General features: G+C 39.6%; 1 protein-coding gene and 1 long non-coding RNA gene across 2 annotated transcripts in view; both read right to left on the bottom strand.

The window, feature by feature from the left end:
• Positions 1–5,191, bottom strand: part of RAB8B (RAB8B, member RAS oncogene family) — a 54,741-nt gene extending 49,550 nt beyond the window's left edge. The window contains exon 1 of the mRNA XM_016141114.2: positions 4,986–5,191. Within this exon, the coding sequence (XP_015996600.1) occupies positions 4,986–5,109 (124 nt within the window). The 5' untranslated portion in view covers positions 5,110–5,191. The remainder of the gene's footprint in view (positions 1–4,985) is intronic.
• A 549-nt stretch (positions 5,192–5,740) lies between these two features.
• Positions 5,741–20,002, bottom strand: LOC118600368. The gene is made up of 3 exons (XR_004949969.1): positions 19,865–20,002; positions 16,467–16,598; positions 5,741–6,781 (listed from the first exon to the last, which is right to left on the bottom strand). It is a non-coding gene; the product is annotated as an uncharacterized LOC118600368 (long non-coding RNA).
• Positions 20,003–21,287: the final 1,285 nt, after the last annotated feature.

Here is a 21,287-nt window from a genome sequence, read left to right as displayed (position 1 = left end):
AAATCAACTGCTAAAATTTTCCTTGTCTTCGAACACTAGACTTATTTCCCTTTAAGACAATACGCAAACCTATTTCCCTCTAGCTTTTCTCAGTGGATCCAAACAATCTTGGTGCTGCTGCCAAGAGAATCTCCCCTCTGATTTGCTGCCATGCAGAACAGCTGGCCAAGCTCTTTATTAAAGTACTTATGCTTAAGACATATCCATATCTGTATCCAAGACTCAGTTTCCCCACCCCATCCTTAATTTGTTGAATGGCTTTTTTTCATTCACTAGACCACTGAGTAGAGATGAATTTAACCCTTTATTATCAAGTATTAAATTCTACTCTTTCTGAAATAATGTTGAAAATTAATTTCAAAGCTATCGCTTCAATGAAAAGTCTACTGACAGCTTTGAAAGAACACAATGACATGAAAATAAGGGTTTACGTACAAAATGTTCAATTTGAAGTTTCATGTTTCCTGCATACTTTTATTTGCAAGGATGAAACCAACAAAAACAATTTTGAAAATTAAAATCAACTTGCTCTACATATCTGGATTATGTTCAGCCAAATGTTGATATCATCTTGGATAAAAATGTAAACATGACAAAGTTTGTTTTTCAGTCAATAAGTCTTGATAAAAGCTTTGAATTGCTACCAACCAAAAACGGTTTTTAATTTTGAGCTGTGTTGGCAAATGTTTTCTATAAAGGAACGTTTTCTATAAAGTTAGTAAATATTTTTAAGCTTTGTAGGACACATATGGTCTCTGCTGCATATTCTTTTTGTTTCGATTTTTTTAATAGCCCTTAAAAAATGTAAAAACCATTCTTAGCTTGTGAACTACAAAAACAGGCTGCAGGCCACATTTGGCCTGTGGGCAATGGTTTGTCAATCTCTGATTTTGAGGAAACTGAATCCAAGAAAAAGAATGCAATGTTACAGAATAAAATGTCTAAAAAGTGCTCTGGTGAAACAAAACCTGCATACCACTATTAACATGATTTCATTAGTTATTTTGCACATGGAAGGAATTTTAATGACAAGATGGCCTAACTTGAAACTACAGATAGAAAGGGCAAAGGACAGCTATAGTATGCTGAGCTATGCCAGTATCAACTACTATAGCACTGAGTCATTGCATGAGCATTTACTATTTCCCTGAACAGATTTGGCTAAACAAACTAGGACCATCTTAACTTTCCTAACATAAAAGTATACATGCAAAATCTAATCCCTGCCTGGAAAAGATGGTGACTTCAAATTTATGGAGATGGTCAGAAATGGCAGCAGCTTGACTGTGAAAAGTAACACAGACTTGAATTTAGGGATCACTGGGAGGCTTTGCTACAACCAACTTCTATGATCTTGACAGCGTCAAGTTAATCCTAGTTTTCTTATTTATAAAATTGGGGCAGGGGCATAATGTAGATAATTTCTAAGACTCTTTTCTACTGTCAAACTATGACAATACTAAAATGAAACCACTCAGGAAATACCCTAACAGGAAGAAGGGGGCAGGGCAAGGGAAAGACAGCAAAGAGAAGAAACTTAGATTATCCTGTTAGAGGACAAGGCTGAGTTTTCTTTTTGTTCTACCAGTACCTTGTTCAGTACAGGCCATTCCAAGACATAATATGCTCTCATATCAATATTAAAATGTACTCACCTCCCATAGGAAATATAATACATAGCTAACTGTATTGCTGTTTCCTAGTCACCTTAACATTACATTTCATAGACATTTAATTAAACACTAATTCTGATTATGTAAGGGGTTTGAAGAAGCCAATCAAAAACTTTTTTCAATTATCAAACATCTGAACTGAAAGGCTAGTGTTCCTGGGTACTGGGCCTATAATTTCAAATGCACAAAATATCCGTACTCAATAGTTGACGAATATTATCTGACCGATATACTGGAAGATTCCCAATAAGTCAGCTGAACGAAAATGTACCCTCTACCACCCCAAGAGTGGAAAAGGGAGCCAGGATACCAGAGAAGATAACAGAACCTTAGAGAATTAAGAAGAATGTCTGTGAAACAACTGTATCTGTAATCAAAATGACTAATTGTCTCCTTCCTTTCATGATGGCAGAACCCCTGTTAAACAATGTCTAAAGATGGCAAGATGCCTTTTTAAAAAACTACGTAAACTAGCAAAATTAAGACTTAAAGTGCACCTTCAAAAGAAACAGGCACGTAGTATACATATCAACCAAAACATACACACACATCCATCCAGGCATTAAGAAATGGATCTTTCCTGTGGTGTAGACCTTATCAAGTTTTTGTCAGCAATGCTGTGGCAGACCTTGTCAAAAACCAGTCAGAAAAATCCAAGGACTTCAAGAAATAATTATCACTGGGAGGAGATGGAGCATTAACTCTCACCTCAACAACTTCAGATCACCTGGGCGGAATGGGGAGGAGGGTATCGCTGCTAGAGACATGGATACCACAAGCCTATGTTTGTGGTCAGTAGAGAGTGTGTGGAAATTTTTCCTAGGATAGTTATTAACATTCACTTTATATTCTTAACTTAATTTCAACTGCAAAGCATTAGGTTTCAGGTATGTACATTCTTCTGCTGTTTGAAGGCACTGCGCTACCACTTCCTGTCAGGGCTCTGGGGTTAAGAGGCATGGAAGATTTCCCCCTCCTCCAAGTTAACTGAAAACAAAGCTCAGAGCCTCTTTTTACCACATCCACCCCACAGAAAATAGAAAGACCAACATTATTCATGAGATTCACCCCATTTAACATCTACCACCTGTTCTAAAGAGTTTCAGGACAGTTTTTTATGTCTTCATAGCTGCACTCCTCCAATGAACTTAATTTCTAACATAAAAAAAAAAAAATCTATGCAAGAAAGATTCTAATCCTTCAGAATGAAAAATAATTTTTAAAAGCTACTATTGTAAAAGGAAGCGGTGAACCTTACAGGAAATATAAGACAAAAATTAAGGCAAAAAAAAAAAAGAGACAAAACTAATAAAACTATTACAAACAAGCAAAGGTCATCCAAGGAGCTTAACAGAAATAGCAGCGGCAAGACTCACTCTCAAAGCAGGAGAATGCTTCTGGGAGGGTCACACATAGAATGGACAAAAGGCGACCCACTCAACTTGTCAGAAATTGTCCTTTACCAACTGGACTGCAGCTTGCATTCAACAATGAAAAAGGGTTACTCAGGGTTTTGAAATTAGTACCAGCATCAAAAATTAACGGCCTTTAGTTGCTATAACAGCTCCCACCAAATCTCTCAGGAATATACTTGAGACATGACATTTAAAATCTGCTTCCTCAGAAAAGAAAAAGTCCCACTCAAGACTGACTGCCAAGAACTTGCAACTCAAACTTCCCTAAGCCCAGATATCATAATACCCAGGAGGTTTCACAACACTTAATACATATGAAATAAGCCAGAACCAACCAAGCAACCATAGCCTCTCCTAGTACTTAAAGAGCGTTCTATACCCAAATTTTCTTTTTTTAAATGATAAATTATCAAGACATACAAATAATCAAATAGACTTATCACCACTGCACTGGCCCCCTAGTAATCTCAGGAATTCATGGTGAAATATGTTGTAAGAACCATTTGAAAGATGCTTAAGTGACCTAGCTGTTATTAGAAGCCACAAACATCACCCAACCAAAAGCTAAGATTCTTAAGGTACTTAATTAACCTGCAGTTATTTAACAAGGGAAATGCTGTTAAGGTCTGCTGAAAACCAGCTCTAATCGGCACTTCAGTTTATGGGAAGTTGGAGAGCTTGTCTCCTGAACACAAAGTCTTCCAGTACAAAAGTATGAAGAACAGCTCCCACCAGCCAAGATTTAAAAACAAACAAACAAACAAACAAAAAAACCCTAAATCAATTAAAGGTAATCAGGGAGGTATATTGTATGTTGTGATTCATTAAGCAAATAATAATTAAAATCAAAGCAGAATGTACTAAAAAGCAGGCAGAATCCTCAGCTGAGAAGTTATTAAACATTCAAACCCAAGAATTTAAAAAATTGAGAAGTGTTGCCTCTCAGGAAATGGTAGTAAAGGAGTGAACCATATTTTTCCTGACCACACCATTTTCAAAAGTCACCAATTCTCTTAACACCCATTAACACTCACAGAGCAATTTAATGTTCATAGCCCTCATTCCATCATTAGTCACTTGTTCTCTTTCTCCTGCACTTGATCCAAAGGAAAAGAGAAAATGGTAACCACTGCTCCCAGTTCCTTAGGAAAGTCCTGCTTTCCTTTTCCTCTCCTTTTCCCACCTTCTCTGTCTTCTCAGCTCAAACTCTCTACTGTATACTCAGCTTCCTTTTTTTCCCTTTTTATCTCACATTCAGCTTTCCTTTACTTTCTCCACCAAGTATCCTCATCTCATCCTGTGGTCCTCTGAACTCTTCTCCTACCTAGTCTTCTTCTGCCCCCCTCCCACGGCATTTCTGCTCAGATCTCTTGTGCCCCTCATCCCTCATCTCCTCATCACTCATTCCCCTAAATTCCCTTCCGATGGCTGGGTTCTCACCACTCCTGTCCCTGTGTCCCCTGGTCCTTTACTTCACGTCCCTCACATTCCCCCAACCCTTCACTGCCCCTTTTCACATTTCCTTCCTCTTTCCTTTTAATCCATTGCACACTCACTATCCGTCTCTCTCTCCATTAGATATCCTATGCCTCCCACTTTGTCCCTCTAAGACCCTTCCTTGTCATCCCCCAACCCTCTAATTTCCCCCAATAGCCCCAGTCCTTGTTCCTCTGGATCTCCTTCCCCTTTCTTTGCCCCCAAGTTTCCCCTTCACCTCCCAGCCTCACGTCCCCGCCCGCCAATCTCCCTCACGCCTTCACCCTCTCCCACTGCCCTCGCCGTCCGGCCGTCCCCGGGGTCCCTTTCCTACCAAGCCCTCCCCGCCCCACTCTCTCCGGCCCCCTCACACCCGCCCCCTATTTCTCACTCCCGTCCCTGGCCGCGGCCCCTCCCTCACCGATGGTGGAGATGAAGGTGGTGTTGAAGGCGTCCTCGGAGAAGCGGAAAAGGAGGCAGGTCTTGCCCACTCCCGAGTCGCCGATCAGCAGCAGCTTGAACAGATAATCGTACGTCTTCGCCATCTTCTCGCTCCGGCCCTCTGACCCGGGAGCGAGAGGAGCGGCGGAGAGAAGCGGGGAGGGGACCGCGGGCGAGGGGGCGTGCCCGCCGAGCCGCCGCCGCTTGCCCCGCCCCGCGGCCCCCCTTCCCTCGGAGAGGGCCTGCGCGCCCCGCCCCGTGTAGCCAATCCGCGGGGGTTTTGTCTTCACCTCCCCGCGCCCCGGGGCTTCATGGGACTTGTAGTTCCTGAGAGAAACTTCGGGCGTGCCCAGCTCTGGCGGTCCGGACTGCCCCAGAGGATAAAAGAAGATCTGCTTTGGGCGGGGGATCGAGTGGACTAGGCGTTTCCACCCGAGAGTGGAAGCGGATGCTCAGTTTCGAACTCTGGGCGTCGTGCCCCGGGTACTTAACTTCGTCTTTTCTTTGTGTGCGGGAGCCTTTGAAATCCAGGAACTCGGAATCTGAATCCCGCGGTTCCTGCATCTCTTCCGCCAGGACCCGGAGCTGAGATATTTTCTTTCCTTCTTGCCGCTCTGGCGCAGACTGTGGATTATCTGCAGAGTGCATTATCTGGCTTCTCCAGTTCCTGCCTGGCACCACCTCCAAGCCCCCTTCCGCAGCCCCTCAGTTACGGAGCTGTAAAAGAATGATTGCCGTTCTAACTTGTACCCCACTCCTGTCCTCTTCCTAACGCCTCCAGATCCGAGCCAAATACGATGGGTATTTTAGAGGATCTACTGTGCAGACCGCTCCCCTTCCCCCGCAGAAGGATGGATAAAAAAATCTGGGACTTGAAAATATTAAGGGTTGTGCTACAGGTCTGTACCCTTAAAAACTGCAAGCACCATGTGTAAATCAGGAATTATGACCATGGGAATATAGAGACTAAGATTGGGATTGTGTCTTCACTCGGCTGTTTAACCGCACAAAGGTCCTCTGCATCTTTATTTTCTCATCTGGAAAATAGGTATAACCCAAGCTGTTTCATAGAGTTGTAGGGAAAATTAAATGAGATACTGAATGTGAAAGCACTTTGGAATTCATAAGGCATTGTAGAAAATTTAGTAGAGTAGGCAGACTCTCACTTAATGGGTGACAAATGAAGGGGAAACAGCATTCCCATCATACTCAATTTAATCCTTTATTTACTGTCTTAGTTTTTTTTTGTTTTGTGGATGTATTGTTCAGGCCTCTTTCATTCACTAGTGACAGAAACCCAACGGGATCAAGCTCTCAGGGGAAAGGAATGTTTACTGGCTCAGGTAAAGCAGAAGGACAAGTCACTAGCAGAAGCTCCATCCACTCAGGGATGTCAGTCTTATCTCTTCCCTTCTCAGTTTTAATTCTAATATGTTAAATGTGGAAAGAGAAGACCCACAAGAACTTAAGGGTCCTCAATAATTTCTAAGCAGATAAAGGGGTCCTGAGGCCAAAATAATTTGAGAACCACTGGCCTAGGCATTTACCTTAGATCTAAGGAAACCTTCTGGAAGGTTAGAGGAGGTTATTAAGGGAACCAATGGACTCAACCATTAGTGGAATAAGGAAAAAATTTGGACAGTTAGTTAAACAAGACATCAGGCTTTTATAAAACACATCTTGAGTGCCTTGTAACTTCATGTACAATGACAGTGATATTTCACTCTTAGTCTTGTTATGGAAGAAGATTCAGTTGGCCTTAGTATAAGCCTTCACCTATGTGGAAAGAAGATGAAATGTGTCATTAATTCACACCTATTGATCATACAGTACCCAGAGGGTTGTGCTAATCTAATACCTAATTCCTTGGGCTCATTTGATGGGAATGAAGCTCTAAGGAGATCAAAGTCGGTTTCTGGTGCTAAATGAGAAGGGATTCCACCCTCTGGCATAGGCTGAGCCTCCTTGCCCCTGCCAGTTCTTAGGCAAGTCTCTGAACTTGGCCTCAGCCAGGGCTGAACAAGTATGGACAGATCAGTTCTACACCTTCATCTTCATTCTGGAAGATAAGGGGGAAAAAATCCTCAAATACCAGTGAAATCTTCTTTAATGAAGTGTATGTTGATGAAAGTAACTTTTAGTCCCACTATCTGCATGCAACTACTGGCATTCTCTTCTTGTATGAATAAGAATACACTGATGTGGTAAAGAACTTAAGTTCAGAAGAGAAGCTAGAATTAAGAATTTTAAAGTCCCTAAATTTCCTTGGGGGAATTTTGTTAATTGATGAGAAGTAGGGAAAAAAATCTACCTTATTTTCACTTCCCCAGTTTTTCTTTGCTACCAAGTGTACATAACATTGGGACTTTCTAGCTGGTAAATCTCTGCACCACTGTTGAACCATTCAAGCATTTTGATATGTTAACACTAAGAAGAATCCAATTTTTTCCTTTATGCATGATTAATTTCATATATTTTATAACAACACACTAGTTTGAGATGAGAGTTTGGTGGTAGTAACATTACTATTGCATCAACAGCATTTTACTCAAAAGGACTGGACAATGAGTATATTTGTAGATCTGAGGGTACCACAAGTAACAGGTTGTTGGTTCCTACTTTCTTCAAGTGTCATGGATAGAGCCTTTTCTAAAGGAAACCACATGAGTAACAGTTGCCCAAAACCATTTTTGAAACACTGCATCACTGCAGAGCACTAGGCAGACTAGCACATTCAATTTGATTCTGTAAATGCTTACTAAAGACTTTGATAAGGCTAACACGTACATGGAAGCTTGACTTACAGAAATCTAGATGTCTGAGGAGTTTACCCTCTGTGGTTTTTGTCAGGCCAACACTCTCTTCTTGCTCTTGGGAAGCTGCTCCTCCCCCACTGGTGGATGTGAATCATGGTACTTTACTACAGCCACAGAGGTGGGCATATGACCAGGCTAGGTCAATTGAGTTCTTCCCTGTGAATTTTCTAATGATACTGAAAGGAAGTCAGTCTGGTATGAGACCTGTGTGAACTTTTGCTTTTGATCACAGCTCTAGTTCATTTTTCTGTATTCTTGTCACTGCCCTCCTCTATATGTTTAGTTTGTCCTCAGGCAGACTTTCTTCATAGTAGCTAGCAGGATTGCCATGTTGTACAATTCCGAAGGCATAACTCACTTCTTACAGTAGTTTATTCATCTTGGGGGTGTCAAAGACCCAAGAATCTACATTTTCTCGAGGGTATGTGTGTTCTCCAGGCAAATTTTCAAATTAATTGAAGCATTCTATAACTGGTTTAAATTGCTCCATGACACTTGAGGGCAAGAAATGTCACCTTTCTTAATTGCTTAAAATAAATTATATTTGGCTAAGATGCCTACTTGTCAAGGACTAGCACAACTGGTATCAATCATTTTGGGAGCTTTTATTCTCCTTAATTATATCCTACAAGAATCTAGGCACTTACATGATCCTGAAAAATTAGGGGCAAAGCAGCCTTTGGCCATCAGTCTAGCACCCATCAGTGTTGATGCTTCTGCCTAACCACTCTTGGGGTCTGGTCCTCTGCCATCTATTGAGCACAGCTGTCCTGGTGGGCTACAAAGATGTCCTTCATGGTGATTCTTTTCACTGACTGATGACTCAGACATCGAATAAGTTCTGTCTCTGTTGTCTAATAGTTTGTGTACTTCTTTGTCTTCTCCCTTAAAACTTGAGCTGATTGAGGAAGGGGACATTGCTAATTTCTTGCTGTTTTCCCAGCATGTCTAGCATGATGCCTTATACCTAGTAGGTACTCGACTGAGTTGTGGAACGAATGAACATCTGACTACCATTCCAGAAGTCTAGGTATTTTAAAAACATCTGGAATAACTTTATTTTATTAGTTGTTTTAAGACCTAGATGTTTTTGGCCTCACTAATATCTTTCTGGTTGTACTCTGACTTTTATTTATGTTACTCATTCTCTAATATACTATACATTGTTGTATTTAAGAAATCAATGTAATTATATATTATTCTCTAGCTTGACAAGATCATTTTGAATGATAATCCCTCAAAAATACTAATTTCTCTTTATCACCTGTGTGTCATCCAAAAACATGCTATTTGTTTAATGATATTTCAGTGGCATAATTCTATAATTATCTTTATCAGAGAGGGACAAACTGTACTCTTTCCACCCACTGATGTTTTCTGAGCAAACAAATATTCATTATGCTCACACTATAAAACCAGCTCAGCAAGGCCACCTGGAGGATAAAAAAAAAAAAATCTATTATGTGGTCCCTGCCCTCAGTTTGCTTACAAGTTTACTTAAAAGAGAACCCACAAGTGAAAAGTTTAATAATAACTGGGATGCAGATATTTGGCTGGTATGCACCTCACTTACTCCGATGGGTCAGATGTCCATTCTGATTGGTTGGTTTTAATTTGGATTTATTAGGCATTCATTCTGATTGGCTGGGTGTCCATTTTTTTTATTTTTGGATGTACATCCTGATTGGTGAGACTTCCAATCTGATTGGTCAAACGTTTATGCCAAACTGATTGTTAAATATTTTGCTTATCATTGCTGAATACAAAAGTTAAATAAAAATGACATGATAATACAAAAAAAATTGCTACATAAAAGTGCAGTATCTTTGATTAACACATTTCTATAAACCTAGCTTCTTCTAACAAAGAGAGCAAGATGTAGAGAGGATGAGAGGATTCTGCACATCCCTCAGGCTTGGATTAATGAACATGACTGAATAGGAAGACATCTATGGTATAGGATTCAAGAATATAGACAAGGGCCATGGCCAATGCCCAGATGAAGGCAAAACTCTTTTTTTGGGAGCTGGAAGTAGATACCTAATCACCTAGAATAGAGACAAAGCCACCCAAGTTACAACTATCCTAGATAGCTTCATTTCTAGATAGGGTCCAACCCACAGAAAGGGAAGGTAGAGCTTTGTCTGCATAGAGTCAGCTCAATATCTTACTCTACTAAAGGGTAGGTGGGAAGGAATCTATTCTAATTATATCCTGTATTATTTCTTTCTTTGATAAAGTTTCTGACAATAAAGTATGTTAGTAAAATTGATTCCTTTCATTAACCTAGGCATTGCTATGTAGGATTTTGTGTCAAATAGGACATATGCAGTAAGTTCTAGGAGTTTTGAGTAGAATTTCTTATAAGTTTGAGTGGTTATAGAAAGCCTTTTGGGACCAACTTTAAAATGGACTCTGATCCAATGGCAAAGTCAAGATGTACTGAAACACAATAAGCATCATAAGAGGCTTTGGGAAGCTTATGGTAGTGAATAATAGAACACTAAATGGCTTAAATAATAACACTTTATTTAATTACATACTAAAATAATCAGATCTAGAGCTAGTGACAGGTGAGTAATCCAGCAGCTCACATGACATGCCTGGGACCTGGTTTCTTTCTTTTGGTTTCTTAGCAGTGCTTCCTCAAAGTGACACTTTTTTTAACAGGCCAGCCCCATGTTGCAAAATGTCTTCCTGAAACTCCTGGGACTCCTTGCTTCCAGATTCAAACAGAGCAGAATGTACAGAATCCTTTTCCTCAAGACTTCAGATAAATACCCTAGAACTGAGCTCTGTGGACCTTCCAGGTCCAAGACAATGGCATTGGCCAATTGGTTTAAGCCACTAGAGTTGAGTGTGGGGTCAAACTCACCCTAAATTACAGGGTTTCGTTAGAAATAGAGAAGACAGGAGGGGACAGGGAATAAATATTACCACCTGTTTCACTGTCAAGTGCATATTGATATTTTTATTGAGTACCACCAAGCTGTCGGTTATGTTGGAATTTCTGGAGAAGTTATGGAACTGAATACAGGAAAATTTTGAGTTGTCATTCTCTTCAACAGATTTTGAACTGGGAAGAAGAGGCAAGAAGGAAGCATTGTTTCCACAAGGAGGGGATAGGTGGTCCAAAGATAGAATTAACATAGGCACTTAAACACCTCGTCTTTTTTCTACCCTACTTCAGCAGCCTTAAACTTTGTAAGTTCTTTCTCAGGCTCTGACAAGTCCGTCCTGGGATTTTATAATGGAAAGAGGAGTGGACTAAACATACGATGACCTGGGTTCTGTTCCCAGCTCTGCCACTGACTAGCTCTGTGACCTTAAAAAAGAACAACCACCTTTCTGTGCCTCAGTTTCCTCATATGTAAACTGAGAAGGACTGGATTAGATAACCTCTTTCTGTCTTTAAAATTCTTTGACTCTTGAATCTAAGCTCTCATAACAGATGACCTCAGATCTGTCCTGGGGGTTCTGGTCTCATAGACAAATCAAACGCCCTGGTGAATCAAGGGGATTTATCAACAGCCTCCCAGCCTAGCAGATCCCGTGGAGGCCAGGCAGGGTGTGGTGCTAGGAAAGGAGCTCAGGACACCTAGTTCCTTATTCTAAATAGCATTTAGTTCACCCTATGACTCAGTACTTCTCTCTTTCCAAGGAATGCAAAGTTTCAGTCCTCTCTGCGATAGCAACAATTTATTGGGTTGCCAATCTACAGGGTTAAGGGGAAAAAATGAAATTCTGCTTTGTATTTTGAATCATATCCAATAAGATTCTTTTCTCTAATTACTACTTAATATGGATAATTACCTCCTGAATAACCTTAAACATACATTTTTTTTCTAATTTAACAGCAGCAAGGGCTTATAGATAGTATTAAACAGGGAACATGTTGAATGCTCCAGTACCTATGATAAAACACACTATCTTTCTTAAATTTCCTCACTCTCACTGTTCAGCAGAACTGAAGAGTTAATATGAAATCAAGCAGAACTGTTTGATTACTCATTTTTAAAATTTACAATTATAAATGATGGTGACAACCTAATCAAATACTGAAGAAATAAGGCTGAATAGGTAATTCTTTTGGGCCAGGATGAATATTCAGATTAAAAAAACCATTAATGAAATCCCAATCACATAGAAATTTCCCACCTATTACTTTCTGAAACTCAAGTAGTTATATGGCCTAATTGGGCCTGTTTGAGAGATTATCACATCCTATTTCTGCAATGAATGGCATCATTCGACATTTAATATTCATTGAGGCTTTTATGAAACAGAGGTTTCCATATGTCTCTAGAGCAAAACATTTGTGTTTGCCATCTGCTACTCAAGAGTGGTTTTGTAGGAAAAGGAATGCAAATTGCTTGGTTCTTTAATTACTTTGGGGTTCAGTTATAAGGTAGTTGGGACTATGGGACAGCCAATTCACTGCTAGGAGAATACTGTTGTTTACTCAGCCACCGACTTGAAGAATTCTTTACAAGCGAATATCATGAAAAGAAATCGAAGCCTAAAATTATCTTTGTCCTTTTAACTCAATGCAAAGACCTTGGTGAAGTGATATATGAGACTTTTTAAAGTTGGTACTAAGGAGACACTGTCTAGGACACTGGACTTTAAGGTCAGTGTGTAGCAAGCATCAGTTCTCTTTTCTTAGTCCTGACACCAAAGAAATATATAACTCAATACCTTTAAAAAAAGAATTAAAGGATCTCCCTGAGCTCAGTATCCAAAACAAAAACAAAAACAAAAAATAACTTAGTCTTAGTTGCCCAGGAGCCAATTACTTGGGCTTTGGACTCTGGACCATTTGTTACTCCTTCTCCCCTTCTCATTAGCCCCTTGAACTGTGGATAATTCTCTGCTCAGTAACATGCACTATTAGTTTTGCTTAATTAGAAGTAACTTTAACCAACAGAGTTTAACCAAAAGTAGAATCCCTGAAGCTTAGACATTATCTGTAGATTCAATTATTGATGCTTTTACTAGCCCTCCTCACAGTAAAATTTCATTTATTGGGATTATTAACATACAGAATATAGGCAGCTAACAAATGAAAGGGACACGGTTTGGCCACTGACTAGCTATGAGATCCTACCTCATAGACCTCTGAATTCTAAGACTAGATTCTGCTTTAAGATGCTATAAACCCACTAAATATAGAGATAGTTTATTGTATTGTTTCCAAAGTTCATACCTGAGAATACTAAGTGAACCAGTAGTTGGTGAAACTAGAAGAAAGGGTTTCATATGGTCGGACCCTTTTGAGAAATGCTGCTATCCTGGCGTTTTGACGGTACGGCTTTTCAGAACTCTTAATATGCTGATGTACCTGTGACTCTCCACAACTGAGTATGGTGCACAGTGTTTCCCACACTCCTGCCCAAGGCCCCTTTTTGATGGAGCATCTTATGGGACCTGTGTCCTGCAGAATATATGTTGAGAAACTATGATTTAATCTACACCCTTAGTTTTAGATAGGAAGATTTAAATTGTAAAGTCCTACTGTCCTGATGAAAATCAGCATGTTTACAGGAAGCTGTCTGGAAGGGAGGCAGCATCCATTACCAGAGACCGAGAACACCTTCCCTGCCTCCCAGGTTTCTCCTAAATCCCAGGGCAGGAGGCTCCCTTACGCTTCCGCTTTAGCTTATCACAGCCACTGAAAGGTCAGCCAAGGAGGCGGGGGCACTTTGATGGTGTGTCCTCCCTACCTGGGGCAGCTGTTTTACCCTCAATTCCTGGGGACTGGCAGATATTATACTAAAGTGAAGTGAAAACCACCATATATATAGAAGTAAATTTACCCAGAATTCTGAAAGTGCAAAAAGCTAGATTCTTAAATGATTGTCCTGAATTCTGTGGGGGTTTTTTAGGAAAAAAAAAAAACAAAAAAAAAAAACACTAATGTCAAGTAATTAAACTAACATTCATTTTCTTTCTTTTGTATTATTTTGAATGAGTTATAGGGTATGTTAGATGGTCACATCACACCAAGGATAATTTCCTACGGTGACATCTAAAGTTCTGTAAAATGATCTACACAATAAAATGTTTTTAAAAATGAATTATTTAAATTTCTCGAGGGCATGAATTATATTCACATTGTATCCTTAGCGACTAACATAGAGCTTGGCATATATTAGGCACACCGTGATAAATATGTTTGCATTAATTATTAAATTATAAACTAATGAATGCACTTTAATAAAATAATGGTACCAATGATATCTTACCTTTTCACAAATCTCGAAGATAAATTATTTGACCTGGTTAATATTTATAAGGTAGTTAAAACTCCTTATGTATAAACTTTTATTTTCATAAACAATTACACTGTGATGTGATATTACTTTTAGGTAACAGTAACTGGGATCACTCTATATTTGACTTTTCAACACATGCATAGACTTAGAGTTGCAATGAGTCAGTAGATAATGAGTCCTAACTTTCAGTTATTGTAGAATTCTCTTTTCAGCCTCTTGGCCTATACTAAACATCCCCAGAGATATCACACGTAATAATAAGCCTGAAGAAATGTGTGATCCTGGAGGGCCTTCTGAGTCATCAAAAAAGGATGAAGTATGTTGGTAAATTATAGTTTGTGTTCTATATTTTCATTCATTTAATAAAAATATTTCTAGTACCTACAATATATAAAGCAACTCACTCGGTATTAAAAGGGGAATAAAGGTGAAATTGATAGACCATCCCTTATGAAGCCTATAGTCTTTCAGGAGAGGTAGGCACGCACGTAATTACGATGCTAGGTAAAATTATCATATACCAATAATGTGTTGTGTTAGTTTATAGTTCTTTCAAAATTAGTTTATTTTTCTTTCGAAACTGGCAGTCTACACTTTAGATTACCCTGTATATTAGATCTCCCCAATTCCTAGCTATTCTGGATAAATGGAATGTTATATCCCTCCATTGGTATCAGTGATAACAGATTTTATTAGCATTTATCAGCTTCATCCGAGAGCTATTATTAGAAGGCAGGACAGGATCATCCCAGCAAGGTCTTATTCATCACCACTAGGTCACTTACTTTGGACATTTAGTTCACTTGAACTAGATGGACGAGGAGGATGAATCACATGCATCACAATGAAGCAGGAACCTGAACTGTGGTAGGGAGATTGTGCCCATGCTTTCAGGAGTTGAATACTTGTGTGGGTTGCAATGTAGTAGTTATCAAGTAACAACCAGAAATGGGGTCAATATAGGCACACAAATTATCCCTGGCTCTGCAGAGTGTCTCTATCTGAATAAGCAATAGACCTGTGGAGCAGAAGGCTATGGGGGCAGGAGACATTTCTGTCCACACCCCAGAACTGACTACTACCTGATGGTGTAACTTGACTTTCATTCTGATTTGGGCTGTATTTTTACCTCCATTTCAAAAGAAGAAAAAAAAAAAAAGTTAAGGAATTGTTTATATAACCAACATGCAACTATTATGTCCTTTATATGTTAGAAACAATGATGTCAGTGAAAGCTGGACTAAAGACCGGTGTGTCTCTTTTCTTGATCTATCCTTCCGAGGGTGTACTGTTCCACCGGCGTGGCACCACAGAGCCAAGAGGTGGCCAAAAGGGGGTTATGATGTACCTGGAACTTGAATGTATTGGCTGGGATCCTCATTGTGTGTGTGTGAGGCCCTCGTGATATAGGTCAGGCCTCAGGGTGGGAAGGAAGGACATTGGTCCAGGCTCTCTCTGAACCACCAAATTCTGGTGTGGAGCTGGAATATTCGAAATTCAAACCAATCTTCTAGGTCATTATAAACATAGACGTCAAGGGAAGAAACTGGCTCGTTAGTTTCAGCTCTAATTTTTAAACATTTATACACATGATATGTAGGGCTCCATATTTTACTCTTGTCCCAGGCTCCACGAATATAGGACTGAGCCTGTCCTTGGAATAGGTTTGATTTTGCATTCATTTAAAATTATAATATAAAAGATCTAGTAACAGAAAGTTGAAATGTGGGTAATGGGTAGGCTGCTTTCCACCAGATCAAATGTAGCTTTGCTCCCAAGCATCTTTTCAACTATGTCTCAATATCCTGGCCCTACTCTCTGGCTTGACAGGAAAATTTGTGTGTTTATGTGTGCGTGCCTGTGTGCATGTACATATTTAACATTAACTGAGAACCAGAAGAATATGATTTGGCTATTTTCAAATAATTCAAGCCTACACTGCTGCTCTGGTCTAGATTGCTGCTGTTTCCCTGCCAAGCAGCCATTCCCAGTTGACTTCCTTAAGCTGCTTGGAGTTAAGAGCTGGGCACTCTGAAGGCCTCTTCCAAGTGAGAAAAGAATGAACTAGGAAGGGAATTGGGCCAGGCGTCTTCCACTTCAGCAAATCCCTAAGCCTTTCTATCTGTTTTGTCAGCTGTAAAATGAGCGGACTAATTCAACCCTACCTCAAAGTGGCAGGTTTAATTAATGATGATTGGGGCAGGCTTTGTAATGTAAAGTTGTATGTAAATGAAAAGGAGCATTTGAGCTATTTTATCCAAAGTCTGAAGTGCATCTTGCTTTCCACTGCCACAGTAAAGCTCCTAAGCCATGATCACAGACTGCTGCAGACTTCAGGGGTAATGAAAAGCAAAGCTGGACTCATATTACCTGAACAAGAAGCAGGGTTTGGTAACAGTAGTGGAGCGCAGAGCAAGTAATCAGGACAAGGTTCAGATGTCTGGACAGCAGGCAGCACCAATATCCACTGGGCCCAGCTAGTGGCAGATGATGTACTGGTTTCTGCAAAGCACAAAGGACAGGTGTACTCGAGACCATCTTGGAAAAATCTCTGAGATCTAAAGTGTCATACTGAGGGGCGAGCTCTTTCCAAAGACCTCCTTGTGCTTTTTCCTGTTGTCACTGGAGCAGTTTGCTGGCTGACAGCTCACGTTAGAAGTTTTTTCTCCAGGGACAGTGTTTACTGAGAACATGCAACAAGGACCAAGTTTGTCTAGGACCCATTCCTTTCTTTAAAGTCTTGTGTCTTATTCTTAGAGGTCGAATTCTACAGATGATTTAGAGACATGGCTACACGATTCATCAGAAGTCATACTGGTCCTGCCGAGAATCACATATGGGAATTGTTGATTACTTTGTTTAACATGGGATTTCTGTCTCTCTCACACAATTCATCTAACACCATTCATATGCAGCAAATCGTAAATTTTATATACTTAGCAGACATGATCTCTCCTTCCCTTAATCTCCTGGAGGCTTTGTGTTTCTAGGATGGTGTATCACATTCAGCATCAGATTATAACTATGTTTGTACAGCTTCTTTCTTAATATTAGATAACCTTGAGCTCCTTGAGAACACCAGGAGTCTTAATCATTTTCTCATTGCCCTCAACATCAGTGCTTTCCTTATAGTAGACACACCAAAAATACTTGTTCAAATGCATTGAAAATGAAAAGACCTAATGAGTGATGAAAAATGATAGGAAAGCCTAATGTCCATTTAGGAGCTTCATTTTCAAATATATATATTTAAATGTCTTGTTAGAAGATCTAAGTATATTGTATTGGTGAAGATCTAAGTATATTTTATTGGTTAAGATCAAAGGTCTTCAGCCAGAGGTAGGCTTATATTTTGGTTCTGTAAGTTACCATTCGTGGGACCTTGGGAATGGTACTTAACTAGCTCTGTGCCTTTGTTTTCTCATCTGTAAAATGGGGTAATAATACTATCTATGTTATAGAGATATTGTAAAGATTGAATGAGATAATCCATATGAAGTGCTTAGCAGAGTTCCCTGGCACCAAGTGCTCAGATATCATCGTCGTCGTCGTCGTCATCATCATCATCATCATCATCATCATCATCATGAGATTGTAGGGGAATGAAACTTGGTTGCTCTCAGAGCCTAAGACTATAGCCTTCAGATTTAACAACCTGCCTCATAGTTCCCTTATTGCTACCTTATAAATCTGAAGTAGGAACCCATTCAGGTCAGAACCTACAGATTTTCTGCTTTTAGCTCCTGATTTCAAATTTTATTCTTCAGATACTAAAAGAATTATGAATAAGACAGTTCTCATTCAGACATAATAAGGGCTACTTAAAAAAGGCACTTTACAAATTAATTATTCATGTCTATGCATAAGTAATTTTGTTGGTTGTAAAATATATTGTTAGGCAATGGGGATCCTTGTAAACAGGCTCAGTTCCAATGTGCTGAGTACATCTTTAGTTTAAACTGGATTCCCCCTCAACATGTGGTCCCTAGATTTGATTATTCTACATGAAAAAATGTTTTTGTTGCACACATTCATTACCAATTTGGAGACACTCAAGAAGGTGTTTTTAGTTAACAAACTATGTTTAGTTAATGTTCAATGTTTCAGGGAGAAGACAGAGCAGCAGCAAGACAGCTTGATGGGTGAGGATTTAGACCTTTGCTGTCTTGTCAAAGGCAGTAGTGACAACAGTTGGAAGGGAATAGTCACCTTATGGGGTCTCTGTTCAGAACTACACCTCCATTCCTATGAGGTTCCTCCCATCCATTTCCACAGGGGTGAGGCTCAGGAGTCACTATCACCCTAAGTGCTCACAGATGATTGGAGTAGATATTCCTGATCCAAGTTGAGACAACCAGATTCTTTCTCCAAGTCATCAGGAATTGGGACACAGACCTTCTGGTCAGTCACTACTGGCCCTGGAACTAGGACAGCATATAACAGGGAATGGGCCATTTTTCACTATGTGCTCTGGGAGGCAGAAAAAAACTGGAATATAGAGAAAGGAGACTGAAACAGGGAGAAGTAGGCATGAGAAACCAGGTCACGCCTGAGAGAAAAAAGGAGGTGGCAAGAGAATAGCCATCTCCATTCCCAGTGGCCTCTCAGGGCTTTTGTTCTGACCCCCATGAGGCTAAGCTGCCCTTCCTGCCCTGGCCCATGTCCAATACTCTCTCCATTTTAGCTCAGGCATGCTTGAGATGTATCTGTTACGTGAAACACAAGAAACCTTGGCTAAGAGAATGAGTTGGCACTGAGAGAGAGGCTAAGCCAGGGATTCTGGTTGTACAGGCAGGATCTGCCTGATGAGGACCACTTGGGTGGTCCTATCGTACTGGCCTGCCAAAATCAGACATGCACACAAGTAATTTTGCTGATGATAAAATTGAATGGAACACATTCATAGTTATTCCTGAAACAACATTCTCTCTTAGTCACTTCCTGATATAATTTCTTATGTAGTAGGGAAGTAGGTGGCATTATAGATGGTACACTCAGAACTTTGTCTAACCCTGAATACTTCTATACGGGTATATGTACCTGTGGCTATCAAGTGGTCATGCACGTTGCAGGAAAAACAAAAACACAAAACAATGGATAGGCACTGGTCTTTTTTAACAATCTGTCAGTCTCCATGGCTGAGCCACTTGTCGCTCATCCATAGTTTTGGCCCTGCACCAGATTTAGTGGCAAATCCCATCTCTAGCTGAAGGCTAGGGATATGAAGTTTAAGAAGTCAAAAAGACTTAGGATTATAGTCAGCTGTAAGTTTATGTACATCAATAGTGCAATGCTATTGCATTACCAAAAAACTTAGTGTGGTATTAGGTTGTATTGATACACATATGATCATCAGAACAAGACAAGTAATGGTTCCCTGCTATTCTGAGCTGGCAATGTATTCAGTCATTGGGCCTGTTTTAAGAGGGATATTGACAAATGGAAGCATGTCCAGAGAAACATAAAAAGGGTGACGAGAAACTGCAAATAGTGTTTGTAGGAGCATGTGATATTCATTCCGAAGAAGTAAAACCATCCTTAATTAACTCTGGTGTCATTTTAAAAATAAATGACATGTATTTTCTATGTTCCCTTCCTAGGCCAGAACTCAATAGGTGAATTTAAGTTAAATGCAAGCAGATTTTGACATGCTATAAAGAATAATTAAAAGCTGTCTTAAATTGGAGCTGATTGTCTCTTCTTAACCTGATATTCTATATTACCTCTTCATTGGCAAGTCAGAGAGCAACATCTTGTAGAGCTCTTACTCTGTTATGTGTGGTGCTCAGGGGGGTAAAATGATCCAGTAGACCAATTCCTCTTCATTCAAGGCCAATCATCCAGATTGGGTTAGACTAATAATCCATTCCTTCTCTCGGTTTTCATTCCCACGCTCAGCTTTTTTATCTGAGGAAAGACAAAAGGAAGCCCAAAATTATCAATATAGATATTTTATTAGCAGTTCTATGATAATGGAAATATTCCTAAAATAAGACTTTGGCATTACCTGAATAGGAGATTGCACTCATCTCTTCCTCCCTCTGTGTAAAGTGACTTTATTTAGTACTTGACATGGGCCATGCTGGAAACATTTATGGAAATTAGCGAACACTACAGATCATCAACACAACTCACCTCTCAGCTTATTGCCTACTGCTCCATTGTTCTCGAGTCTATGCTACCCAATGACTCCTGTGCTGGCACAATTAATAATGAAAACAGACCTTCTGCTAGATTTTTGGACTGTGTGTTTCTATAAAAAATATATATATATTTAGAGCCAATGGTATTGACTTTCATGTAAGGGCAATGTGGAATTTAGTTTAATGTAGTTAGTTTCGTTTAATATAGTTAACTAGTTTCAAATGAGCGGAATATTTAGGGGAAAATATTTGGGGAAGTCTAGATTCATTACCCACTGCCTTCTAGGTCACATCTCTTTTTCTTTAGGAAAACCCATAAGAACCATGATCTTCACAGCTACTTAGGCAGTGAAGGGTAATAGACTAGGAAGACATCTGCAAAACAAAGGGCCTCTGGAAATGGGGACATAAAGCTCTCTGCTGGCCAGTGCTTTTCCTGCAGGACAAGTGATTCCTTGTGCCACCTGTTGGATTTTGAAAGAACAATCTCTCAGTTTTCTATTAAAAGTAAGACTAGTATTTTCTGCAGATGAAACGAACTCATAATCTTCCTTAAGGCAGAACCATTGTAAAAACATTGCATTTTACAAGTCATTACAAGGGAAATCACCATCAGCCCAAGATTCCCAGAGCCAACTGATTTCTATATCACCAACAAGCTCTAACAATTACAATTGGTATTTATTGAGCACTTTCAGTATACTGGGCCCTTTACAAGAATTATGTCATTTTATATTCATATAACCTCATAAAATAGGTATAAATATTTTCGTTTTACAGATGGGGAAACAACATAAAAAGGTTAAGTGGTTATTAGAGTTGAAAAGTTTCTGTGCTTCCAGGAAACAAAGTTTATATTGCTTACTGCTTTGTAGATAACAGACATTCCATAAATAGTTGAATAAGTTGTTTAATGTGAATAGAGTAACAACTTTCTTAATACTTTGAACCCATTTGAACCTATTAGTCATTTAATCAGCTTTTATTTAATGGGAAAATAGAATGATTTCATTAATTTGCCTATACGCATTTTCCAAGGGAAGAGCTC

This window comes from Rousettus aegyptiacus, unplaced genomic scaffold (genome assembly GCF_014176215.1).
Source record: "Rousettus aegyptiacus isolate mRouAeg1 unplaced genomic scaffold, mRouAeg1.p scaffold_m13_p_3, whole genome shotgun sequence".
Taxonomy (NCBI): Eukaryota; Metazoa; Chordata; class Mammalia; order Chiroptera; family Pteropodidae; genus Rousettus; species Rousettus aegyptiacus.
Note: the sequence above shows the minus strand (reverse complement) of the source record. Positions and strands in the feature narration are given on the sequence as shown.